Source organism: Leptonychotes weddellii, chromosome 5 (assembly GCF_054177405.1).
Source record: "Leptonychotes weddellii isolate Sample4059 chromosome 5, ASM5417740v2, whole genome shotgun sequence".
In the NCBI taxonomy this organism is placed as follows: Eukaryota; Metazoa; Chordata; class Mammalia; order Carnivora; family Phocidae; genus Leptonychotes; species Leptonychotes weddellii.
In genome coordinates this window covers 5,011,752-5,033,757 of record NC_138373.1, presented here as the reverse complement: position 1 = coordinate 5,033,757, position 22,006 = coordinate 5,011,752, and the positions used below count along the sequence as shown (strand labels likewise).

Sequence of the window (22,006 nt, the reverse complement as noted above, 5' to 3'; positions counted from 1 at the left end):
ATCATCCGTTAATGAAAAATTTCAACATAATGTGTGAATGCAAACCAAAAATTTTGTTTATATATTGTGTCAATCTGCATGCCATTCTCCCACCTATCTGCCTTTCAGCTTTATCAGTATCTTACAATTTAAAGTCTTCATATTAAAATATTACATGTATTAGCTTGACAGTTTATTGGCTACCAACCTTGTTTTTAGGTGGAGTCCTCTCTCTTTCAGTTCTAGCTGAGACCAAAGAGTCAAAAAGCACTATAATTTAGAACTGGGGAGTGACCTTAACTGCAGTTGTATGCGTACTCCCTCTGATTTGCCACTGACCTTGGGCATGTGCCCGCATATCTCCACTCCAGTCCTTCATGAAACAGGGTGGGACTACCACTGACCCACGTCTCCATGTTCTTGGGGAGATGAACTTAAGTAATGGCTTGGAAAGTCCACATAAATGCTACTTGTTATTGTTCTTATTTACAATTATACTTTAAAGTTATTCTCAGATTTATGAAATAACTGTATAATAGAGCGTGGTACAGTTGTTAAACTTGTACACATGTATAGTAAAAGCCGTAACTTCTGTAATATTTTAACTCAACAAGAAAGGCTAAAATGAATGAATTTGCCATGAAAATACTACTTTTTTGGCCAGTAATACCTTCAGCTGGACTTGTACCGAATTTGTTTTGTGGACCTCCCACCCTTTTTATATTTGAAATGCCTTTTTAATTCACCATTTTAAAACAATACCCATTATAAAATTGGGGCAAAGCAGTTGGCATGGCCTCTGGTTTTCTTTGCAGTAAAAGGAAAGGAATCTTAGAGATCCCTAAGGGCTCTTTTAGCTCCAAAATTCTGTATTCTTCAAAGTTAGTCTTTGAAGTAAAATAAATTTTCTTCAAAATCACCCTAAATAGGCTAGGTCTTGTTAAAAAGCCTGCTTGTTGTAAAGTGAAAGAAGGAATCCGTATTAATAGCTTCCATTTGTTTGTTCAGTGCTCACGCTATTAGGACATTTTATAGATGACCATCCTTTGTTTCAGAAAGGACAGCTACCTTGCCCAAGGAGGTCATGTCATTAGAAGTAAAAGTAGAATTCAAACCCAGGTCTCTCTTGCCCCCAGTTCCCCTCCCCAGAGAAAAAGAATGGAAAAGAAAAATCAAAAAGAAATTTTTGTACCTTATAATTTAGTCATCAGAATCAATTTGAAAGAAGAGATTATTTTTAAGATGATTAGAATCCAATTTCTACAGAAATAAAAGTTCCCCTTGTCTCTGCCAAAAAGGTGGTGGGGGGAGGATAGAACCTTCACTTACTTTCCAGGTAATTCTGTTGTGTTTTTAGGATGATAACGTATTTCAAATTTCATAGATTTTCCCCCTGACAACAAATATATTATTGGTTGTGGCTTGGAATACCTTTTTCAATAGAAAGAAAAAAAAAAAGAAAAGCCATTGAAAGACCATGTTCCTGGGCCACCGCATACAAGTTCTTTTAACTAATTAATGTTGCAGACCCGTATAGCTGTAGAATAACCATCTGAGAAGAGATTTCTTGTGGAAGTGGATGTGTTTGTAGCCCTAATTTGATGTTGAAAACATATCCACTCTGGCAGGGCCTTTTCTGGACTTCCAGAGCCTGCTGTTGAAGGTTCCCCAGGTCTGGTCTAAGGTGAGGATCCTATAGGGTTTTCCACCCAGTGGGGGCCTCTGAAAGTGCAGTGGAGGGACCTCTGCCCCTGGCACAGCTATTAAGCGCAAGCCCTGCCTTCTGAGAGCCACCCTTGGTGCAGCCCAAACCTTCCTGTAGCCAGAAGGGACTGAGGGATATTTGGAAGCAAACCTCCATGGCACTTCCTCTTTTCTTTGTCTAAGTGATGACTTTTGTGTGTCACCTTCCCTGTCTAGCTATGATCCTTGCGGGGAAAGCCTACTACGATGGAGTGGCCAAGATTGGTGAGATTGCCACCGGGTCCCCCGTGTCAACAGAGCTGGGTGAGCTGAGCGTCCACTATATACAAACGCAAGTTGAGCTGGTTGCACGGCCTTTCCTCCTGTGAGCCCTTGTGAGAATACATGACACAGCCCAAAGCCAGACAGTAAGAAGAGCTAGCCCGGAACTCCAGTGTGTTCACTTTTGGAACGATTGAGTTTGCTGTGGTCTGTCGAAAGTGGAGGCTTAGTTAGAGGGCAGGCCAAGGCCAGTGGCTGGCCTCCCTGCTCCCTAGGAATTGGGCTTCTGCCTCTAAACTTGGGGCCCTAGCCCTTCCCCTTGGATCCCTGGGGCATGAAGCCCAGGGAGCTTTGACCTACATTCTTAAGGAGATGGGCACGGCGGGCCTCCTGACTCGGGCAGGAGTGCTTCCTGTGACTCACCTAGCAGAAAGTCAGACTCCTCTACGTCCTGCTCTTGGCTCTCGCTGCTTCCACAGTTGCTCTCCGTTGTGATTTTTCCGGTTTTGCTGGTATGAATTGATCTCCTGTGCACAGGAGGAGGGCGGCCACACCCTCGGCACCACGAGCTGCCGAGGGAATCTGGGTTTCTGTTTACAGACTCCGTTCACTCCTCCTAAGGGTGGAAAAGTCACTGTTTTTCCTTTTCTAATAGCCCCACACGTAACAATCATTTTTAAATCTTGAATAAAGGATGAATATGTTTTATTTTAAATAAATGTTTTATTTTACAAAGGGTAAGATTTCTGGCTTCAAAATATTTGTCATAATTTGAGATGTTCAGAATAGCAGAGGAAAATATTGGTAAAGTTGTGTGTATTTAAAGAAAAGTGTTTCTCCAATTAACAAGCAGAAAGGGAAGCTAGGGGTGGGGGGGGCTTGTAGGATTCAAATAATTCACATCATTTCTATATAAAGTGTCTTAAGGATTTTCAAGATTGTTTGGAGAACTCTTACCTGACCCATAGAAGTGGAGGAACAAATTCAAGGTGTGATAACAGTGCTGGGGTTGGGGGCTGGGCTGCAGGATGTGGAGTGGAACTGGGCGCTCAGGAACATTCTCTGACAACTTCGGTTCTTGGAGAGTTTGTAAAGAGTCTTGAAACCTAAGCCTGAAGTGATGTCGTGTGATGAATAAGTCCGTACTACTCTATTTAATAGAATCAGTTACATGCAGACGTTTTTCAAAGCCCTGACTTGTGTTCTGTTGGTTCCGTCACTTGTGCGTGTTCTGGCAAGGGATGGACTCTAGAAACTCTGTCCTCAGCAGAGTCAGTTTAATAAAATACACACTGCATTGTGTAGACAGAAGCAGATAGTAAAACTTACTGGGATGATGGAGATGATTAGAGGTTTCCAAAAATAGGATTAAATTAAAAAGAAACATCCTATTTGTGTCAGGCGCCACGGGAAAATGTATGACCCCTACGTCAAACCATATGGTGCTCTGATTCACCATCATTCAGTTTGCCTTTTTAATGTTTTATGGTTCTTGCCACTGTTTAAATAAGATTTCTGTTCCACACCTTACTTTATTAAGCTGTAAATTCATAACCTTGAATCAGCTATTTCCACAGCAACCGTGTTGTTGTAAACACAGGCTGAAAACTTTCTCAGTTTCAGTGAGGAAAATATGTTGCAGTGGCGAAATTTCTTTCATGTGGACATGCGTTTTATTTGGAGGAAATGGAAATAACTTCTGTGTTTTATTTTTGTTTCAAGTTGTCTTTTTTGCTTATATTCACCATGTTATATAGTTAGTAATTTTCTGCTCATCTGCAGCAATTCCACAATCAAGTGCCATCCTAGCAAGCGTTGCTTTCGGAGGCCTACTGTTTAACTTGTTCTCATGTGCCTGGTTTTTTATTTTGTTTAAAGTGTAGACTAAAATATACCCTATGTCTGTTTAAATTCCCTATGTGAAAGGCTAATGAATTCATAGAAGAAAGAGACCTAAGGTAGATTGTATTTCTCTCATTTTTCAAGAAGGTGTTATTGTCTAATTACTGACTTCTGATGTTGGTATTCATAACTTTATTATGAAACATTATAAATCCCATCTGATAAGACTGAAGGGGCATTTCATATGTAAAGATCATGAATCAATTCAAAATTTTCATTCCTGAAGAGTATTGTCTCTGAAAAACCTTTGTGTGTGTCCCTCCCCCACCCAAACCCCAGCAAATCCTAGTTTGAAAATTTTCAGTTTAAAAATTTTGCTCAGGAAGGAAGTGAAAGGGATGCTGAAAAATTCTTATTTCTAAATCTGAGATTACAAGAGTAGTTTTCATTTTAATGTTGAATTCAAATATTTTTTAATGTTGCTGTAGGACAACCTTTCTTATTTTATATACTTTTTTACATGAAATTTCTGTTACATTTATTCTGATACTTTTGTACTTTGGGAGGTAGGTGAAGAAAATATCCTCTAGGTGAAATATTGACCTAATTCATAGAAATTTGCTGTGAGGATTCTACTTGGAAAACCTGGCCAAATGTATTATGAGTGTTAGAGTGGCAGAACTGAGCATTTCAGTGTCTCTTCTCACTTTAGGGGGAAAAAAGAAGCTAAAAGCTGGAGGAAAAAGGTGATTTACCTTTTGCTTATTTTATACTTGTCATTTGGATTGGCATCTATTAAGACAGAGCTGTAGCTCTGCCATTTCTGATTGCTGTGGGTGTTTCCATTTAGATATCCCTCCTAACACATCAGCTCACCAAATGCTATGTGAATAATTCTAAGATGCTTTTGCCTAAAAGTAACAAATACCCAATTAATAGTGGCTTAGGCATTAAGGATGTTCATTAACCCACATAAAAAGGCCAGGAGTAGCAGATTCCTGGTGAGGTAATGATTACTAAGAACTCAGGTTCCTTCTCTCCTCCTTCTCATCCTCAAGCCCAACTCATGGTACCGAGATGGCTGCCATTGCTAGTCTTAGACATCACATCCTCTCTCCTCCCATTGTATCCAAAAGCAGGAAGGGGAATTTCTTCTCAGTTGTGCCCTTTACCAAGGAGGAAACCTTTCCCCAGCAGCCCCAGCACACACATCCTCTCATGTCTCATGACCCTGCAGCCAGAGAGCTTTCCCCAGCATGGTTAGCCAAGGAATACAGCTGAGGGAGAGAGGACATCTGATGACGCCACCACATCCGGCAGCTCTGGTATCAAAGGTCTTGTTTCAGCAATTTTCAGTGAAAGGACTGGACTCACACAGATGTCCTCCCTTTGGCTGTGCCTCAGACTGCGTACGCTTCTGGCGTTCTGTGTCTCTGAGTGGGATTCTGTTTTTCTCCCACGGGGTGTGGTTTCACTAGCGTGTGTATACTTCAGACATTATGATTGTTGCTTCTCCTGGACACTTGCCTTTTCTTCTGAAAACCATAGCCATCCTTTGCAATCTATTCCTATTTGGGAAGTGGGACTCCACGCACAGAGGAAGAGTTAGGGATTTGGGAGTCGTTTCTGTTTTTCTGCCCTTTTGTTTTTCTTTTCAGCCTTTGGGTGACTTGTAATCATGAACTCTGAGGTGCATTTTCTCTGCCTCTGCTACTTTCCTTTCTTTCCTCCTCTCTTCTTCCTCTCTGCCCATGTGTCTGTGTGACCTCACAGCCTCAATTTTGAAAACTGGGGGACCAGAGAAAAAACATCACCTGTAATTTTACCACTTTGTCACCACTATATTCTTTTCGGGTCTTTTCTTCCCTTGAGGATGCTCGTATATAGCATGCCTCCCAGCAAACGTCAGGTGCTCGCTCTGCCAGACACAGGGCGCAGCCCCTGATGGGTGTCGTTTCATCTCATAGGCCCAACGGCCCTATGAGTTGGGTGTAGGCACTTTCACTCTCTCTGACTTGCAGATAAGACCTGGAAGGGAAGGGTGTGCCTTAGATCACACAGTTGATAATAGGTGGTTTGACCTTAGAATCGGAGTTCCTCATCTCTGCATTATACCAGACTTCACCTAGGCAAAGGGAAAAAGAGCCAGCCAGCCAAGAAGGGGCCATTGAAGAGGAAGAAGATGGGAACCCCACGATGGGGACCTTTTCAAGAGGGAGATGAGCAGGAAGCAGAGTGTCAGTGGCCAAAGACAGCAGAGAGGCTGACAGTTGTGATGAGAGGTCACTGGTCCCCTTGGAAACGGTGGTGGTTTCACTAGGGTGCTGACCATTAATGCCAGGTGTTATGTTACAGGGTTAGGAAGGACGGAGATTACAGAGAGGTTTACATATATACATATATATGTGTGTATATGTTTATGTAAATGTAAAATGTATATGTATATGTAAAACATGTTATGCGATAACCCCATATATGGCTCTTACCAGTATTGCTTGACTTGTGCGCTTGTACTGCTGTGCTTCAGACAGAGACTCTAGGCTCATTAAGTGCCTGCCTGCTGTGTGTCAGGTACTTCAGACATTGCCTCAGCTCATCCTCGGGAGCCTGGTGGATGAACCTTTCCTTAGCGGGTTGCAGGGTGGGCAGTAACCCAGGGTTTCCTTGATGTGGCTAATAGGCCCTAAGGGTAAACTTGGCGGTCACCTTCTTCCGCATGGCGGGGAGAGGGAGAACCTCCATGGGCAACCACACTGGGTCCTGTGTCCCTGACTATGTGCTCTGCAGCCAAGCCAGACAGAGCAAGGGTTGTAAGAGTCGGTGACCCCTAGAGAGTGTGGTAGGGGGCATCGGTGTCATGTGAGTCATAGAGCTTCCCCCAGCCCCAACTGAAGCACAGGAAAGATCCTGTGACCTAGGACGAGGAGGCCAGGCTGAATTTTATTTTCCCTTGAGACCCTGGCGATAGCATGCTGCCAGACACCTAAGAGATGCTCAGTGTGGTTTGCATTGTCACTTCGCTGCTGTCAACTTGTGTGACTCTGGGCAACACTGCATGTCGGTGAGCCAGTTGGCATTCCTGCAGGGGATGATGGCGACACCTTCTGGGTTGTTTGAAGATGAGATAATGTGCCTTGTGGATTCTAAAGTTTCACAGACCAGGAAGATGCCTCTCTGTTGCCGCTTCATATAAGCACAAATATTTGGGAACTCCAAAACAGTACAATTGTTTTCACTGACGTTATTCTCTTCTGTAGAGTGTGTAAGCACATACATTTTCCTTGATTATTCCTAATTATTCATGAACCAGTTTTTCAGTTCTCTCCATTGTATCTTTTTCAGTTTCATGAATCTATACTCTTACCTCCATTTTCTTCTTTCCACTTTTCTTCTTTCTGCTATCTTTGCCTCTGTCTTTGGGTTTACTCTGTTATTCTTTTTCTAAATTCTGAAATGATACATTTAACTCATTAATTTTACATTCCTCATTTTATTTTTAATTTTTGTTATTTTTTTTAAGATTATTTGAGAGAGATTGGAGAGGGAGAGGGAGAAGCAGACTCGCCACTGAGCAGGGAGCCCGATATGGGGCTCAGTCCCAGGACGCTGAGATCATGACTTGAGCTGAAGGCAGACACTTAACTGACTGAGCCACCCAGGCACCTGCAGACCTCATTTTAGACGGCAGTGCAAGACCACAGAAATGACCACCATGCAGATTAAAACCATTGAAAACCTTCTTAATAATCAATGCGGAAAATTAGGATTGTCCCATGACCTTTAAAAATGTTTGTCAAAAACACTAAAAATTCTCTTACTGTCAGTTATAAGTGTATAGGGAAATGAAAAAAATAGTAAAATTAGTATTTAGTACACAGTAATTTAAGGCATTAGAAACACTGGTAATTAAAGCATTTTTATTTATTTGTAAAAAAAAAAACTTGAGTGGTTTCAACGACACTTGTCTCCTCCTGTAACTCAAGATGTGGAATAGGCCTCTTCTGTATGCTTTTGCAGATTGTCATGCTCTTTCCTAAGTTTGCATCAGCTTCCAGCATTTTATCCTTTGTGATTTCAATGGGATGAGATCTCCTGGAGAAGTCTTATACTGTGAAGTTTCCTTTGATGTCACTTTCTCTGAAACATCTTCATTCTTTTCATCACAACTACTTTGCTCATTGTGTTATTAAGTTTGGACTTCACTCAGTTCTTGTGGCTGCACATCCAGTCTCCCAAAAGACCACAGTGCCAACACTTCCAGCTCCTTTAACTCCGTTTACTCTTTTTTTTTTTCTTTTTTAAGATTTTATTTATTTGTCAGAGAGACAGCGAGAGAGCACAAGCAGGGGGAGTGGGAGAAGGAGAAGCAGGCTTCCCTCAGAGCAGGGAGCCCGATGCGGGGCTCGATCCCAGGACCCTGGGATCATGACCTGAGCTTATGGCAGACGTTTAATGACTGAGCCACCCAGGTGCCTCCCATTTGATAAAATTCTTGTAAAATAATTAGAATTTAAAGCAGTAGAAATGCCTATTTTCTGTTTTACCCATATGAACAAAGGTAATTGTGCAGGTTTTGCAGGGTGAAGTGACTCAAACTTGATGGGAAATATTTTAATGTAAATACCCAAAATTCGTAAGTTTTTCTGTCTGAAACTTGAAAAATAATAGCAATTTTTAATTTTCTGTATATCTGCCGGGTATACATCCTTCCCTCCAAAAACTCATATCCTGGTCATTTTCTCATGAAAATGAAAGGCTCTTTACAAATAGTCTGTTCTCCTATTGTAGAGAGTACTCAGAAACTGTGTCATTGCTTTTTTCCAACTGCAATTGAAAGTAAAATATTCATGATTCAAGAGAAATACCCAATTTTAGTCATTTTTATGTTAAATGCTCTAAGTCACTTGAAGATTACAGTAAGAATTAGCATATATTTTGAAGTCTCTTTCAAATTCATTTTGCTAAAGTATTCACCTTTTATTAGTTGTACCTTAACTGCAGGGGTGAGCAAACCAGAGCCAGAGGGCTGGCCAGCACCTATTTGTAAATATAATTTTATTGGAACCTGACCACACCCACTTTCTCACGTGTCGTCTGTGGCTGCTTTGAGGCCTACTGTGGCAGAGTTGAGTGGCTGCAACAGAGAAGTTTGTCCCACAGGGCCTAACTACTTACAGCCTGGCCCTTTACAGGCCTTTCTCCAAAGAAAAAGCAGTTCCTTACCACCTGCTAAGTGCTTGGGTTTCGCATACGTTAACAACCATGCGGTATGTGCGCGAGAGTGCAACCACTTTGCCTTGTTGGGAAGAACTAACAAGCAAAGAGCCAGAAACCAGAGCTCTGTAGTCAGGACTGGTAGGTAAAATATTTTAATCCACTATATTTAATTGTTAAATAAGAAGTCACATGAAGACTTCATTGTCTGGGTGTGTGCTTGCAGTGCACAAGTAGATCTTTATCACATGTACACAGTTCACCTCAGGAACAGTCCTCATTTGAGAGGAAACTGAAATGTGTATAAAACTTCCAGTTTTGTCCCTAAGTCAAGCAATGCTTATTTTAAAAACTTAGAAAATATTGAAAAAAGTAGAAAGGGAAAACAAAAATGGTCAGAGGAAAATGTTTTGGCAAAATACTTAAAAGAAAGTTTGAAATAGTTTTTTCATTTTTAAAGCATGGAAAAATAAAGCTCATTCTCATCTATTTCTCAAGAAATAACGGGAGACTTTCTTTGGGGAGTTTACAGATTTGCTTTGAGGTTCTTACAGCTCAACATTACATAAATTTAGACTGTTATTTTGTTCCTGTTTAGTTAGCTATTGCATTATTTTGAATCATTTATTAATTTGTTTGGCCCAGTTTCTTAAAATCTTCTGTTTGTGCCCAATGTATCTCATCACCAAGAAACCTACAAAATCACAGGTTTGCTTTTGTTATTGATAGAATATTTATAGGTCATGGAATTTATTTTTTATTTTTATATTTTTAGGTCATGTAACTTTAAGAAATACATTTGTTATAGTTTTGTTGATCTCAGAATCAGTCTTAGGTCTTAAAAATAGCAGAAAAAAGTATCTGAAATATCTTTAAAGAAATGTTATGAATTTACAGAAATATTATAAGGATATTTCTAAGGTCTAAATAAAGTAAAAGAATTCATATCAGAATCGATGAGAGAGTTAAGTTGAGCCAAAGCAGTTATTATTTTTTTTTATTTCTATTTTTTGGAAAGCAGGGGGAGGGGCAGGGGGAGAGGGACATGGGAGGCAGATTCTCCGCTGGTTGCCCCCGCCCCGGACGGTCCTTGATCTCACAACCCTAAGAGTATGTATGACCTGAGCGGAAATCAAGAGTCAGATGCTTAACCGGCTGAGCCACGCAGGAGCCCCCAAAGTGGTTATTACTGACCAAAATCCCTCATCTTTTAGTTGCAGGTTAGGCTCACTTTAAAGAGATTAAAATCCTTCCCACAAAAATAAGAAGCAGTCAGTAGAGAATTTTATTTGCTTAACACAGTACCTGCTGTATGGCAGCTGCTGTTGTAAGCACCGTACAGATTACTGACTCCACGCTCGTGATAGCCCTCTGCAGTGTGTGCTCTTATAATATGTCCATCTTACAGATGAGGACGCTGGGGTTCAAAGAGAGTAACTTGCCGAGGCCACCCAGTTGGCTAGTTACCTGGATCCCAGGCAGTCTGCCAGTTATGCAAATTAATTTTCTGTATATCAAAAAGGTGTGCTTTTTCTGACTTGCTCTATTTTATGGCAGTCAAGATTATCCTGTCCTGCTCGTTATAGTTTGGCAGATAAAAGGTTATGTTAAATAGTGAGGCATCATGTAGTCTGAAACTGATTCAACATGTGTAAGTCTGCATTTTGTGTTTTTATCAGATATTATGAGGATTTTCTATTTTGTACTTCAGAGCATTTATAATTAATTTCATTTTGAGATTTGGAAAAAGATTGTTCTGGAATTGTACATGTGACAAATGCCTTTGGACTTTGCCAAGTGACTTTTGTCATTTCAGTTTTCAAGTGGCAAATGCTCACTCAACACGTCTTTGTCCCTTTGGGAGCAAGAAAGATCTTAGCTATAGTAATTATAGAGAAAGATAGGCTTATAATTTATAAATAATTTATAAAATGTCTGTACACACCTACCATTTAAGTCCCCATATCCTAGGAATATTGGTTGTTTTTTTTTTTTTTTTTAAAGATTTTATATATTTTTTGACAGAGACAGCGAGAGAGGGAACACAAGCAGGGGGAGTGGGAGAGGGAGAAGCAGGCTTCCCGCTGAGCAGGGAGCCCGATGCGGGGCTCGAACCCAGGACCCTGAGATCATGACCTGAGCCAAAGGCAGATGCTTAACGACTGAGCCACCCAGGTGCCCCAGGAATATTGGTTTCTGTATAAATTTCTAAAACTTTAAGAGGAGGTTCTGTATTGTAAATTGTACTTCTTTACAAAAATTAAAAGAAAAGCATTCCTTTTCTTAGCTTTGAGGTAACCATATGTGCAAATGAAGTACTATAATTAGTAAAAACTAGAGATGTAAAAGCTAAGTTGTCAAATCAAGATTAGTCAGTTTAACCTTTAATGCTTCCTGATTGCATGAAGGGCACATCCTGAATGTAAATCTGAAACATCATTGCCTGGTTTTCATAACTTTACTATACTTATCCATTCTCGTAAATTTTTGAATTTTGAAGTATGTGAAGAGAAAATTATTTTGTTTAAACCCAATTTTCACAATTATTCAAATTGGTCTTCTTGAAAGATAGCGTGTGCACTCTCAACCCAAGATGGAGAAGAGTATAGGAGCCCTTGTTCTCACGCTCTCAGCCATAGCCCAAGAACAGCTGGTCAGGGGGCCACAGGAACTGCACAGGTCATGGTGAGGGGTGGTGGTTCGGAAGACCCAGCGGGCTCTGCTTCACCACCACCACCATCATTGTTGATGGGAGCTATTCACATTCTCTTACAAATGCTCTGTTCATGGCACTGTGCTAGGCTTGAAGTTATGTGTCAGAAACAAACTCACTAAGTTCTCCTACACAAATAGAGGAGGGGAAGCGACTTCAGAGCATGCCAAGAGAAAGCAGCTCTGGTCAGATGCACAGGAAACAGCATAAAGGGTGTGGCTCCTGTGACAGGTTGAGGAAGGAGGATAAGTAAATAAAAGGGAGAAGGATATGCCAAAGATAGGTGTAGTTAGAATCGTGATGGGAGAGGCGCTGGGCTGGACCCTCCCTGCCAGACACACATGCCCAAGCAGACTGTGATGCCAGGGTGGAAAGTGACAGCCGTGGTGTGGGGTTTTAGGTAGATTCTTTGTTAGTACAAACAGGGTTCTGACGGTTTTTAGTCGTCAGCCACTTGGGAATAAATATACTTCCTTAGGTACTCTTTCCTGTTCCAATGACTTAACAAAATTATTAAACGTAAGGATGCCAACAAGCACATGAAAAGATACTCGACATCATTAGCTATTAGGGAAATGCATATCATAACCACAGTGACCTACCACTTCATGCCCAACAGACTGGCTATAATTTAAAAGACAATAACAAGTGTTGGCAAAAGTTTAGAGAAATTGGAACCTTTGTTCATTGCTGGTGGGAATGTAAAATGAAGCACCTATGGTGGAAAAGAGCTTGCCAGTTCCTCAGAATTTTAACATCAAGTTACTATGTGAGCCAGCAATTCCATTCCTTAGATTTCTAAAGAAAAATAAAACATGCCTGCGTGGAATCTTAGTGCAATAGCCCAAAAGTAGAAACAACCCATATGCCCAGCAGCTGATGAATGGATAAACTAAATGTAGTAGATCCTTATAATGGAATATTTTGTAGTCATTGAAAAGAATGAAGTTGTGATACATGCTACAATATGGGGGAACCCTGAAAACACGCTAAGTGAAAAAAGCCAGATAAGACCACATATCACATGATTTCATTTATATGAAATTTCCAGAGTCAGCAAACCCATGAGAGACAGAAAGCAGATTGGTGGTTACTGTGGGCTGAGGGAGGGAGGGAGGGAGGGAGGGATGGATGAGGAATGACTGCTAATGGATACAGCATCTCCTTTTCGAGGGGTGCAATACTTTTGAACTGGCTAGTGGTAACAGTTGTACAACATTGTGGATGTATTAATGTTGCCACTGATAAATTTGTGTTATGTGTTTTCTACCATACAGACATAGAAAAAAATCAAAAAAGGTGGGCACCTGGGTGGCTCAGTTAGTTGAACATCCAACTCTTGATTTTGGCTCAGGTCATGATCTCAGGAGGGTCGTGAGATTGAGCCCCACACCAGGCTCCATGCTCAGCACAGTCTGCTTGAAATCCTCCCTCTCCCTCTACCCCTACCCCCACTCAAGTGCTTGCTTTTGCGCACGCACTCTCTCAAATAAATAAATGAAATCTTAAAAAAAAAGTATACTCTTTCTGAGAAGTTGCCAGTATAGGGTATTCTAATTAATTCATACTATACACAATATAGTAGACATTGTATTAATTCAAGAGGTCGGTTGCACATGCCTCCCAGTCCCCTTGAAAATGCAGGCAGCCCAGCAGCAGTGTCCTGAACATCTAATTATGTATGACCTTATTCTCCTCAACTTTTCAGCAGAAGTCTGCAAACCTGAATTAGGACCCCACTGGTCAGACATTTTTGAGGCTCTCTGCTCTGTGCTGTACAGCACATCTTAGATGTGCTAGCTCCTAACCTCACCAAACCCTGGGGAGAGTTGTAGTTGGCCCCGACCCAGTATGAATAGCACAGTAAATGAATTTTGTTGGTGGTCACGGAAGTTCAGAATTCAGAAGTCTCATTTAGTTCTCACAACAGCCCTCTCAGGTGGGGATATTATTTCCATTTTATGGACAAGAAAACAGAAGCTTAGCTTAAGTAACTTGTCAGACTTCACACAACTAGTTAGGGGTGAAGCTGGGGGTCTGTTGATTCCATGGAGAGTGGATGGCTTCCCCAGACTGAGGGAGTTCAGGTGTAGCACAGCTTTTAAAACCCTTTACTTAAGTCTGAATTTGTGATTTTATAGTCCTTCAAGAGGACCTGATAGAAGTTGGGTTTCTATGTAGGGAACAAATTATGAAAGTAGCTTGAAATCTGGAAGACTGGGCACATGACAGAAGGATTTAGATCCCCTGTGCACTGTTCCTTAAATCCAGTGGAAGGAAGAAACCGGAAGCCAGAATTTGATTCAGTATGGAAGATGGCCTTGGGACAAGTCCCTCTGTAAAACTGAAAAGGAGCTGTGACCATCATGCTTCCAACAGTGTCTCCAGAAGGATTCTGATGCTGGGGGAAGTGTCCTGACCACCATTCAGCAGTGTCTGCTGGAGGGGGGAGGCTGGTGAGGCAAGGAATATGAGAAGTGGATATACTCTAGGATGAGCTTAGAAAGGTTTGTTGATTGAGTGTATCAAGGTATTGGGCTTCTTCCATTCTAATTCTATGAACCAGGTTTCTCTAGGCTCTCTTGAAAGCATCACTATCATTTACACCATTCATAAACTTGGTCCCACCTTCAAGGTATCCACAACATAGTAAGGGACATTTTGAAAATATATACATACATACCTGTAATACAGGACTGAGTGCTAGAGTAAGATACATAGGCTGCAGCATTTCACGGGAAGAAATGGTTACACCCGAGTCAGGGTGAGGGAGGTGGAGGGGAACCCAAGTATCGGGGATGCTGTAACTTCCTGAGGTCAGCATTAGAGGCAGAAAGGGTGGTGGTTTCCGGTGGAGGGAACACTCTGGGGCCAGGAGCGGGGGGTGCATTTCAATTTGCCTCCTGGAATTTAGGACTAACAGAGAGGATCATGGGTGTAATGGGGATAGATTAAAATTGAGGCCTTGTTGGTTTGAGTGCTAGGCTGCAGATTGTGTTGGTATGTCTCACTTCAAATTGAAATAAGAATTAGGATTATTAAGGCTAAAAGATGGTGAGTCATTAAAAGCTGACTCATATTTTAGGAGCATGGGTTCAAAGACAGAATTAAAAGGTGACTACAGAGCAATTTGAATGGCAAGCCCTTCACAACTAAGAACTGGACTCGTACGAGTCCAGAATAAGTCCGTTCCTGTGATTCTTGAATGCAGTGACGCTGACACCTGTGTGACTCAGCCCGATGGTGAGCAGCTCCCACTGGTGTAACAGTGGAAGTCTGTGACCTTACTGAGGTCTCTCTCCCCTGCTGCTGTGCGCATGTGTGTGATTAAGTGTTTTAATCTCTCACTTCTCTACTCAATCCTGCCTAACTTCCCATTTCATATTAATATTTTAAATAACTTACAGGTCCTTGAAGAAGTTTAGAATTGTACTTCCATTTTACAATGAGTATTAAAATATACTTTTAAAAAATTAATACCCTTACTGAGAAATGAACCTAATAAACACATTTTCTACCTTTATTATTTTCAAATGTCTGTTTTTACATAATTAAAGCTGTGACTATATAAACTATTTTGTGCACCGCTTTTTTAAAATTTAGCATTCTACTCTTTCTTTGAGTTAACAAGTAATCAGTTTACTCACTGTTTTTGATGGCTGCCTACATTTTACTACTTTACATTACCAAGATGGAGGCCCTGTGCTGGGACTCGGAGGGTGAGCATTATGGTATCAGGATGGGTACAAGGTTTGTTTCTTCTCTGCTCTTGTGAAAAATTGTCCCTTAACTTTGGGGGGGGGGGGGAGGAGGTCATTCCATGGTATTCCACATAAAACCAAATAGTAATTTAGGGATTACAGTAGTTTTTCTTCCCTCATTTAAATCACAATATAAATGAGCGTCTACTGTCTGGTAGGCATTGTTGTAGACACTAGGGAGAATACACAGAAGTCCCTGTTGTCTGAGAACTTATATTCTAGTAGGTGGCAGATGAACAGGTCTGATATGCCAGGTAGTAACAAGGTAAGGTACTGAGTGATGGAGGAAAGGGGTGGGATGGGGCTGGTTTAGGGAGAGTGGTCAGGGACATGCAGTAGGGAGGGAGCTCCACAGGCAGATGTCTGGGGAGACCATTCCAGCAGAGTCCAGCAAGTACAAAGTTCCTGAGGCCTTGTGAGCTCGGGTCACGGTTTGGAAGTCAGTCTGGTTGAGATGCAGTTAAGGGTAGAGTGGGAGGGGATGAGTCTAGTATAGCAGGTGCAAGGGCGGGGTCAGGTAGGGCCTTGTGGGTCTTGGTAAGAATGTTGCCTTTTAGTCTGACTTGGGGGTGGGGAGCCTCTGAGTGTTTTGAACTCAAGCATGACTTGGTTTTACTTATATTTTAAAAGCTCTTTGCTGGCTTCTGTGCAAAGAATAGAGTGTAGGAGGATGGAAACGGGGAGACGGGTTGGGAGGCTGTTACCAGTACCGGTGAGAAAGAACGGTGGCTTGGACTGGGATTGAAGGTGGAAACAACGGGGTTTGCTATGCGCTGGATGTCAAGTGTGGAGAAGGGGGTGTGGTGGGGGGGGGCAGGGTTTGCTTTTAAATGGGTTTGGGATGCCTATTAGACCAAGTGGAAATGTCGAGGCAGCTGCTGGAAATGTGAGCCTGGAGTTCATTGTGTGAATGTGTAGTTCTATATCCCTGTGAACAAGTCGGGCCCTGTTTCCCTTGCCCAATAACGTTGATACTTAACACTCCGTGCCCTGTGCCTTCCCTCAGTCGGAAACCAACCATTACTGCGGATCACAGCATGTCAGGCGCTTTCCTTTTGTCTTCTTGTTTGAGTCTTGCCAGATCCTGTGAGGGGCTATTTATTTACATGTCCATCTTACAGATGATAATTGTAATGGATAAACATCTTTTTGTGCCTCCCAAGTTCCTTCCCTAAAACATTTTTTAGTTTGTTCCAAAGTTCATGTGCATGGAGCAGGTAGCCATTGACTACCCTGTTTGGGAGTTAGGTCCCGTGTGTGTGTTTGGACCTTGATAGGTGTTGGGGGCGAGGCTCATTTTCATGGGGTACCTTGGGGAGTCAGTCTCAACACTTTGGTTTTACTTCGTGCATGACCTAAACACTCTGAGCTGAAATGGCTTCAAGCAACCAGGCCAGCCCTCACCCACTGATAACTGCCCAGCCCCGCAAAGGTAGCCTGTTCCATTTTCAGGCAGCACTAGTAATTAAAGTGTCCTAGCTGATGTTGAGTAGACGTTCCTTTCCCTGTGATTCGTATACACTGGGCATCTTTCCATCCTTGGGTACCTAGTAGAGAAAATGTAGTTCCTCTTCTGCATGGTTCCTCATTGCATATTTGAATGAGGATGCAGAGTAGTAAAGAGCACAGACTTGGGATCAGACATGAGTTCAGATTCCAGCTACCCCCTTTTAGTTCTCATGTAAACTTAGGAAAATCATCTGACCTCTTAATGCCTCAGTTTTCTCCTCTGTACAGTGTGGGTAACAGCAGTACTCCCTTTTGGGGAGTACGGACTAAATAAGGCCGTCTCTGTAAGGTAGTTAGCACAACACTTGGCACAAGGGAAGGACTCAATCAGTACCTGCAATCTGTAGCTCCCTCTGAGGGTCTTAGAGTTGTGAGCTGGTGTTTGTCCTCTTTCCGTCTAAGGTAGAAGGTGAGGACAACATTTGAACTGCAAAAGCACAGTTAGTCTCTTCTCTGTGTTTCAGTTGTTGTGGAATAAGAGATATAATAAAATGATGCTGTATTTTGTGGACTCTACCTTAAATTCACATCGTTATAAAACCACCCAACATCTACATGGGGTATGTGGTTTCAGATCAAAGGAATAAATAGTTTTCCATCTGAGAGTTGGGAGCAGTAGCCTGTTTTATTCTGTTTTTAAATTTGTTCAATTAGAATTGGTTGCTTAAAACAAAACAACCAAAACCCTTAGTTCTTTTGAAAGAAATTTTTTTTTTTTTTTTAAAGTAGGCTCCATCACAGGGCCTGAACTCACGATCCTGAGATCAAGACCTGAGCCAAAATCAAGAGTTGGACACTTAACCAACTGAGCCACCCAAGCATCCCTTCACTTAAAATTTTTTTTAAAGATTTTATTCGTCAGCGCACGTGCAGGGGGAGTGGCAGGCAGAGAGAGAAGCAGGCTCCCCGCTGAGCAAGGAGCCTGATGAGGGACTTGATCCCAGGACCTGAGCTGAAGGCAGATGCTTAACCAACAGCCACCCAGGCGTCCCTACTTAAAATTTTTAAGATGGTTTTACTCAGTAATTCTGAACTGATAGTCTTAGTGCCTTATTTACCTATGTATTTTCCTCTCTTTGTGTTTTGGGGTCCTGTTTCAATTTTTTATTTTCTTTTTTTTACAGGGGGGCAGAGGTAGAGGGAAAGAGAGAATCTTAAGCAGGGGTTCGATCTCAAAACCCTGAGATGATGACCTAAGTTGAAATCAAGTTGGACGCTTCACGTGCCCCCCTGTTTCAATATTTTTAAAGAACTTAAAAAAATTTCAGATGTAACATTTTTCAGGCTTGCATGAAAATGCCTATAGTTAATTTGTGATACCATATGGAATAACTAGTTGTTGGCTTCATTCATTATTGATAATACACCTGCTTTCATTTTTGTTAGTATCAAAATAGTTGTATTTTAGCCTTAATCTACTAATTGATGAAAAAGGAAGATGAATAATTAATGTCAGTTCACCTCAGTATAATAGCTTGTAGAAAACTTTTAATCTTTTGATGCAGTTTTTTACATTCACATGTAAAGAAAACAATTGTTTGTAATCTGTATATGGATGCAAAATTGTTAAATTATTTCTATGTGATATATAATTGATAAGCTTGAGTAAATTAATGTCAACCTTTTAGCTAAAGTAAGAGTGGTACACTAAAACCCACCTTGGGAAATATTTTTCCTTCATTGCAAATCCTGTGCTTTACCTTGACGATGCTTGTGTACAGCAGGTGGGCTAAATTAGTTGAATTGCTAATCAAAAATGAAGTGGGTAATAAACATTTAATTTGCTTCCTGAATCAGTTTATCAGTCCTAATGACAGAATTACCACCTAAGCTCTGAATCTTCCCGTACCTTTACATAATACTTGGTTATAATTTTCAGAGAGGACGTCTCTTCTAGGTCCTACCTTAGGTGTTGACAGACTAGATTTCTGATATTAGGTGTGCATTTGTTCTCTGCCTCACTGAAAAGACTTGAGTTTAAAATATCTTGAATGTTTTCTTTTTTTAATTTTTTTATTTTAAAGATTTTTATTTATTTGAGAGAGAGAAAGAGCATGAGATGGGGGAGGGGCAGAGGGAGGGGGGAGCGGACTCCCCGCTGAGCAGGGAGGCTTATGTGGGGCCAGATCCCAGCACCCTGGGATCATGACCTGAGCCAAAGGCAGACGCTTAACCGACTGAGCCACCCAGGTGCCCCTCTAGAATGTTTTCTAATGATAATTTCCATTGAGATTTTAAGTCCTTGTGCAAAGATAACAGTAATATTTTCTTTTTAAACCATTTTTATATATAAATCAAGAATTCATATGTCATACAGTGTTTATTGGTTTCCATTTATTCTTCCTTCAAACCTTAAATTAGCCCCTTTCTTTCTTTCTTTCTTTTTTTTTTTAAAGATTTTATTTATTTATTTGACAGAGAGAGACACAGTGAGAGAGGGAACACAAGCAGGGGGAGTGGGAGAGGGAGACTCAGGCTTCCCGCTGAGCAGGGAGCCTGATGTGGGGCTCGATCCCAGTACCCTGGGATCATGGCCTGAACCAAAGGCAGATGCTTAACGACTGAGCTACCCAGGCGCCCCAAGTTAGCCCCTTTCTTAAAAAAGAAAAAAAATTGTTTAATGTGGCTGTCTCTAGCTACCTTCATATTTCACTTTTCTTTTATGCCAAACTTCCAAAATAAGTGATTTATACCAATTTCCTCCTTTTCTGCATTACCTTTCCCTTCCTTTCTCACTTTTTACCAGAAATCAGGAAGCTGGAAGGAAGCTGACACTGAGTGTTTAGTGTGTGTCTTGCTCTTGGCACTTTTCCCTTGTTAGGACACTTAATCCTCACAACCTGGGTTGCCAGGTGTCCAGCACTGAACCCACATAGTCTGGTATTGTAGTTTCTTGTTTGGCAGAATGAAAATTTTATAAACAAAAATGTCCCTTGTTGTTTTTGGGGGGGGTTCTTTAATGGGTTGTTTATGGCTCAGGATTCTCTGAGACCAGACCTCGGTGTTAATAAACCTTGGTGATAGGAAACAAAAGCTGCCAGGAGTTTGCTCCTGGAGGCTCTAAGGATGGAAATCTGTCTGCGTGGGTGCCAGCCCTGCCCGAGAGAGGGAACATAAGCAGGGGGAGTGCTTGGAAATAACTGGCTTCTTCTGCCAGAGCTTAGGGTCCTGCAGATGGATGCCGGGTGCTCACACTCCAGATGAAGCCGGGATCTCTACTGCCACAACGGAAGCCGCTCCTTCTAAAACCAGTTGTTGAGTAGGAGGGGGAAGGTGAGGGCAAGCCAGGGACCAGCCATTCAGGTTCAATCATTCAGTGATTCAGAAATCATTCTTCCTGTAAGCATTTCTGTAATACCTATGTGTATAGCAGTGAAATCAAATGCTACAGTTACCACCTTATGATGGGTCAAAGTTGCCGGTTTTCTTTCCCTGCCCTCACTGTACTTCTTTATATTCTTTTTCACTGCAATTACCTTTCATTCATTTGTTCAATATACTTATTTATTGATCAGACTTTTAAGGACTATTATGTGCCAAGCAGGCACTGACATCACACTGGTGATTGGGAATCAGAAGATGAAGTTCTTGTCCACAAGTAACTTCTAGAAACATTCAGATGTTGCCTGTGTTTTCCTCCGAACAGGGTACTAGCTCCTAATAACTGCTAGTTCCAGATGGCTCTTCTGTTGTTCTGTGTTATTTTGTTTTTGATAAATTTATTTTTTAGAGCAGTTTTAGGTTTCTAGAAAATTGAGCAGATCTTACCCAGAGTTCCCCCAGGCTCCTCTCTCCCCCACTCAGTGATGAACCAATATGGATACATTGTTATCAGCTAAAGGCCATAGTTTACATTAAGGTTCACTGTTTGTGTTAACATGAGTTTTGACAAATGTTTAATGACATTATGTCTGCCATTTCAGTATCCACCCCCCCACCCTCCTTGGCAACCACTGATCTTTTTATTGTCTGTGTAGTTTTGCCTCTTCCAGAATGTCATTTAGTTGGGATTTTAGAGTATGAAGTCTTTTCAAACTGGCTTCTTTCACTAAGCAGTATGCATTTAAGCTTGCTCCATGTCTTTTTGTGGCTTAATAGCTTGTTTCTTTTTTATCCCTGAATAATACTCATTTGTACACATGCACTACAGTTTATCCATTCATCTTGGTGGCTTCCAAGTTTTGGCACTGTGAAAAAGCTGCTGTTAACATTCATGTACAGGTTTTTCTGTGGACAAAAGATTTCAAGTCACTTGGGTAAATGCCTAGGAGCACAATTACTGGATTGAATAGTAAGACTGTATACCTTTGTAAGAAACTGCCACACTGTCTTGTAAAGTGGCTGTGACATTCTGCATTCCTACCAGCAGTGAACGAGAGTTCCTGTTGCTCCACATTCTCAGCATTTGGTGTTGTCAGTTTTCTGGATTTTAGCCATTCTGATAGGTGTGTAGTGGTATCTCATTGTTTTACTTTGCAGTTTCCTGACGGTATATGATGTGAAGCATCTTTTCACATGCTTATTTACCATCTGTGTATCTTTTTTGGTAAGGTGTCTGTTTAGATCTTTTGTTTATGTTTTAATTGAGTTTTCTTTTTGTTTTAATGGTTCTTTATGTATATTTTGAATACAAGTTCTTTATCAGATATGTGCGTTGCAGATATTTTCTCCCAGTCTGAGTTGTCTTCTCATTTTTTTTAAGAGTGTCTTTTACAGACCAGTTTTTAATTTTAGAGAGTGGGGAGGAGGGACAGGGGGAGACAGAGAGAATCTTAAGCAGGCTCCACACCGAGCACAGCGCCCAACTTGGGGCTCAGTCTCACAACCCTGAGATCATGACCTGAGCCGAAATCAAGAGTTAGATGCTTAACCAACTGAGCTACCCAGGTGCCCCACAGACTGGTTTTTTGTTTTTTATTCTTATGTTAATCCCCATACATTACATCATTAGTTTTAGATGAAGTGTTCCATGATTCATTGTTTGTGCATAACACCCAGTGCTCCATGCAGAATGTGCCCTCCT

The 22,006-nt window shown here is 41.4% G+C and overlaps 1 protein-coding gene across 1 annotated transcript in view; it reads left to right on the top strand.

Annotated features, from left to right (window-relative positions):
• Positions 1–22,006, top strand: part of BAIAP2L1 (BAR/IMD domain containing adaptor protein 2 like 1) — a 90,287-nt gene that overhangs the window by 26,591 nt on the left and 41,690 nt on the right. The window contains exon 3 of the mRNA XM_081819301.1: positions 1,900–1,986. Within this exon, the coding sequence (XP_081675427.1) occupies positions 1,900–1,986 (87 nt within the window). The remainder of the gene's footprint in view (positions 1–1,899; positions 1,987–22,006) is intronic.